Source organism: Carlito syrichta, unplaced genomic scaffold (assembly GCF_000164805.1).
Source record: "Carlito syrichta isolate Samal-C Ts95f unplaced genomic scaffold, Tarsius_syrichta-2.0.1 Scaffold314306, whole genome shotgun sequence".
Lineage (NCBI taxonomy): Eukaryota > Metazoa > Chordata > Mammalia > Primates > Tarsiidae > Carlito > Carlito syrichta.
The window spans coordinates 403,745-409,025 of NW_007258402.1; the positions used below are offsets into that span (position 1 = coordinate 403,745).

Sequence of the window (5,281 nt, forward strand, 5' to 3'; positions counted from 1 at the left end):
CCCTCCCGAAGCCAGCGCCCCGCACCTGCCGCCCTGCCCGCCACCCTTCAGACCCTTTCTGTCAACGGCCCCCGGCCCGCGGCACTCACAACTTCAGCCGCTCGTAGGTCGACGCCGCCATCCTGCACCACCGCCTCCTTCCCTCTCTCTCTGCCCGCCCCGCCCCACGCCGCCACTTCGGCTACGGCGCTACCGGTCACCCTGGCACTGCGGCCGCAGCGCCCGGCCTCGCCCCACCCCTTTCCCCGCCCCGCAGACCACCGGGGCGAACGGGAACCGGTGAAGGACAAACTAATGTGCGAGGGGGAGAACGCGAGAGCGCCGTCCGCTGCGGTGGATGTGAGCGCGCCAAAGAGCGCCGTGACGTTGTTGCTGCGGATTGGTAGAGCGCGTTCGCCAGGGGAAGGCGGAGCAACCGGAACTGGGGGGCCGCGCCACCACGCCCGGCGCAGGGGCAGAAAAGAAGCGCTGGTGTCAGGAAGCCTGTTGAAACTGCGTAAGGGGTGATCAACCATCGCAGTGAGCACTTGGCTAGCACCGGGCCAGTGGCGCAATGGATAACGCGTCTGACTACGGATCAGAAGATTCTAGGTTCGACTCCTGGCTGGCTCGTGGTGTGTTTTTGCCACATTCGAGCTTAGTATTCACAAGGCCTCCTTGGAAAGGCGTATGGCTAGGCTAGCACGTGAAGGTTAACTATCTTGACCTCCAGTGTTACTTTGCCCAAAATGTCATCTTTTAAGCTGTGCTTGGAATCCAGAGTTGCCCGAGGTGGTCTGCAAGTTGCAAAGAGCCCGATTGGTGATGCTCAACGCCGCGTCTCTGTAAAGGGGGTACATTTAGGAAACACACCTGGAAAGGTGGCAGTTGGGGCGGGGCGTGCTGTGGCCGGAGGGCAGCTACCGGATGAAGCAGACGCAAAAGCGCGCCGGAGGCAGCGGTTCTGGCCATGGTCCTCGAGGAGCAGAACCCCAAGGCGATGTGAGAAGCGGCGCTGTCCCACGTTTCGAAGATGAGGTGGGCTCCGGGTTGAAACTGCGGCCGCAAAGGAAACGCTGCAGGGCGGCTGCGCGCGAGGGCGGAGGTCCGCAAAGGCGCCAGAGTCTACCGCCCTTACCTTTGCGAGCTCCGGCTCCAAGGCCAACCTGGTCCCAGAATTCCATCGGGAAGCGTTAAAACATGGGTGTTTTCAACCTAAGAAGAGCTCAGGTAATCTAGTATGTGACTCCTTGTTGTACAGGTGCCCAGCCTGGACGCCTGAGAAGGCCCGAAACGTCTTCGGCCTAAAGGGATCTCGAAGGGCAGGGGGAAGAAGGGGGGAGGTTATAGGCGTCATCAGGCACTGTCCATTAACCAATCACTCAGTCGATCAATCAGTTTCTCCAATATAACGTTTTCCTCCCCTTGAGGAAATTACAGAAAATTTGTAAAATACTGAAAATTACAGGGAATGAAAGTAATGCGAATTCCCACACTGAGATCATTACTATTAACATTTTTTATCGAGTTTTTTCTTCCACATTTTTAAATATCGATGTATCTATGCATGTATTTCGCCAAATTAGGGTTACAGGAAAGTGGTTTTATGTTCTCACTTGTTCCCTTACCCTTTTGTCTGACATTTAAGGTCTTTAAATAGTCCTCGAAGATATTCCATCAGAGAGCTAGATATTTTAACCTTATGCTGGAATTTGGGTTATTGCCAGTTTAACACTTTAAAAAAAAAATAATGCTGTGTTGAATTATTTCTGCCTTGCAAATTTCTAGAAGTGAAATTGTTACAGGCCAGGACTCTGGAAATAGGGGATTGTTACAATTGTGTTTTAAAACAATATGAAACTATCATTTTCAAGTTGTGACTTTCCCTTCCTTCCAAATGTTGCAGTTGTCTGCCCCTTCCTCTGGAAAACTGTAAAATAACATGTAAATTCCAGACTGTTACCTAAAAATGTTAGCATGACCAGGAAACTTCGAGTCACGTCTGTGGTCACAGACAAGAAAGTGTTAATGTAGATCTTGGGTCATGCTGAAACTGCACCATAAGCATCTTAATCTTTTTTTTTTTTTTTTTTTTTTTTTTTTGAGTTGGAGTCTCACTCTGTTGCCCAGACTGGATTGCAGTGGCCGCTCCCGGCCACCGCAGCCTCCACCTACTGGGCTCTGGGGATCCTTCCGCCTCAGCCTTCCAAGTAGCCGGAATTACCAGCGTGCGCTACCACGCCCGGCTAATTTTTTGATTATATTGTAGAGATGAAGTCTCACCTGCCCAGGCGGGTCTCGAACCCTCGGGCTCAGGCAATCCACTCACCTCAGCCTCCCAAAGGCGCGGGATTACAGGCTGAGCCACCGAACCCGGCTAAGCATCTTAATCTTAACTCGAAGTGGGTGAAGGGCTGTGAATGTCGGGTAAAATACTAGAATGAGTTTGTCTTTGAGTGGGCTTTTGGTAATGATGCCATCTCCCTGTAGCCTAGTTGCAGATATTAAACCCCTTTTTCTCCCAGTTTCTGTCTCTTGACTTTGATTGACCGTGAGGGATAGCAGCCAGTTTGTTAGACTGGATGAAAACAGATTAACCAGGTAGATCCATTTTATGAACACTTGTAAGTCTTTTGGTACATATTTTCAAACTGCCCTCCAAAAATTTTAACCAATACACACTTCCATCAATGCAACTGTTTCCGTGCATGCTAGCCAACATTAGATGTTACCAACTTAGCTGTATTTTCTTTATAATTTTCATAATTGAAAAATGGAACCTCTTTTTTCATTTATTACTTGATGTATATATTTTCCCTTGATGTATCCAATTTTTTTTCTTACGAATTTGACTTTCTAATAAATTAAGAGCTCTTTGGCTGCAAAACACATTGCAATCTTTTTTTCCAGCTTATCGTTTACCTTTTCCTTATATTATTTTTAAACTTAGAGTAATTTTCATTTTTATATATTTAAATTTAAATGTATGGCTTATTACTTGTGTGCTTTTTTCCAAATTGTTTTGTTTGTATCGTTTTTCCATTTACTTTAATCCATTTGTCATTTACTTTGTTGAACATTGTGATGCAAAGACCAATTAAATCTTAAAACCTGTTACACTTACTGAGCAATTACTTCATGCCTGGCACTGCTCTAAGGCCTTTACTTGGATGAATTCAAACAATCCTTACAACAATACCATAAGGGAAGTAGTTATCCCCTTTTTTACAGATGAGGGAACTAAATTTGCATAAGGTCATTCAGCAATTAAGTGGTGAAGTCTGAGTTAGAACCAGAGTCTAGGCTCTTGACCCCAAAGTCATCCTGCCCCACGGGCTCACCGTACCTCAGAGGGAACCACATGAGTGGGATCAGGGCCAGCTCCCTCTCTGGGCAAGGATAGTGGTCACATGTCACTCACCTCCCTTCCCAGCTAATTAGCAGTAAGACCTCATTTCTTGTCCTCAGAATTCTTTACTCATCAGCTCTGGGCTCTTGGATGTTTCTTCTCCTTTAATAAAACAGGTATAAGTTGCAGCCTATCTTGTAAGGAATTAGGAGAAGACTGCTTTCAACTGAACAGCCACTACCCTGCAGAGAGCTTCCTGCCCAGAATCTCCGAACATGTCATCAAGTAGAAGGAGCTAAGAAATGCAACGAACATGTCATCAAGTAGAAGGAGCTAAGAAATGCAAAGTTTGAGCTTTCTTCACCAATTGGGGACTCTAAACCAAAGCCTGTGTGAACATTCAGTGAGACTGGAAAAGGGAAAGTAATGCAAGCAGAAACAGGCATTCTGGGGTTTTTAAGGCCAAACAAGCTAAAATCAGATTCTAAGGAATGCAATGTTCAGGATAAGAAATTAGCCAAGGATGGGTAACATAAATTGACATCTTTAGACAAGTTTTTACTATAGTGAAATGTTATTTACATAAATACAGATATCTTTTTTTTCAAGTTGGAGTCTCACTCTGTTTGCCAGGCTGAAGTGCAGTGGTATGATCATGGCTACCGCAGCCTCGACCTGCTGGCCTTAAGCAATCCTTCTGCCTCAGCCTTCCAAGTAGCTGAAAATACAGGTGTGTGCCACCACACTCAGCTATTTTTGTTTTTAATTTATTGTAGAGACAAGGTCTCACGAAATTGCCCAGGCTGGTCTCGAACCCTTGCATTCACCTCACAAACTGCTGGGATTACAGGTGTGATCCACCACACCCGGCCTTAAAATTTTTTACAAAACCTGCCAGAGGCCCTCCCATGGAGCTACTCCAAGCTACAGATGAAGCTTGTTGACACCATACCATTGATTTCTACAGCCCACTTTTATGTCCAGCTCCACCTACAGACCATGGATCCATTCTATCTGTTGGGTCTACCTTCCCACCAAGTCTCCAAACTAGGTGCATCCCCTCACTCTCCATTTCTTCATGGGCTGGCTGTGGGCCAGGTCCCATAAGTAACACAGGGCCGAGCCACCTGTCCCTGAGGACTTGGGTCAATTGGAGGGACGTGTGTAACCAAGTGGTGACAGTGCCTGAGGCTGCCTTACACACCTGGGGGTATCCACATATCCAGGGCTGCTTCTGGAACTGTCACACCTCTGGAGCTGTCACCTGGGGACTTCAGACTAGACTTCTCTGGCTTCTTTTTCTCCCACAGGATATGACCTACTCTAATGTTTTTTACACTGAGAATCCAGGGTCCCAGTCATGTTTGTATATAAAGCATTTGTTTTCAATCTAGGGAAAATGCAAACCCCACTTTTGGTGATGCTTGAAGAAAGGTACCCAGTAACCCTGGGATATTCTTTTATTTCAACCCAAAAAAGTTTATGTTAGAGTCCTCCCTGCAAAAGATGTCCATGTCCTAATCCCCAGAATTTGTGACTACTATCTTATTCTACAAGGTAAAAGGAGCTTTGCAGACAGACTTAAGGATAATGAGATAGATTATTCTAGATTACTTAGATGGGCCCAATGTAAGTCTCTACCGCCGGGCTCTGTGGCTCAGCCTGTAATCCCAGGGATTTGGGAGGCCAAGGTGAGTGGACTGCCTGAGCCTGCAGGTTCGAGACTCGCCTGGGCAATTTGGCAAGACCTCATCTCTACAATAAATCAAAAATTAGCCAAACTTGGTAGCGCATGCCTGTAGTTCCAGCTACTTGGAAGGCTGAGGCAGAAGGATCACCAGAGCCTGGCAGGTCGAGGCTGCAGTGGCCGGGAGTGGCCACTGCACTCCAGTTCCGGTGACAGAGTAAGACTCCAACAAAAAAAAAAAAAAAAGGTTTCTACAAAGAGGCAGG

The 5,281-nt window shown here is 47.0% G+C and overlaps 1 protein-coding gene and 1 non-coding gene across 4 annotated transcripts in view; one reads left to right on the forward strand and one right to left on the reverse strand.

Moving 5' to 3' along the window:
* The window catches only part of SACM1L (SAC1 like phosphatidylinositide phosphatase), a 65,991-nt gene extending 65,657 nt beyond the window's left edge, over positions 1-334 (reverse strand). For 2 of the 3 annotated variants that reach the window (XM_008071393.2, XM_021719206.1), the window contains exon 1: positions 90-334. In XM_008071393.2, coding sequence (XP_008069584.1) covers positions 90-121 — 32 coding nt within the window. In that variant the 5' untranslated portion in view covers positions 122-334. The remainder of the gene's footprint in view (positions 1-89) is intronic. The other variant, XM_008071394.2, reaches the window with a different exon arrangement.
* Positions 335-539: 205 nt separating this feature from the next.
* TRNAR-ACG lies at positions 540-612 on the forward strand. Its single transcript has one exon. It is a non-coding gene; the product is annotated as a tRNA-Arg (tRNA).
* Positions 613-5,281: the final 4,669 nt, after the last annotated feature.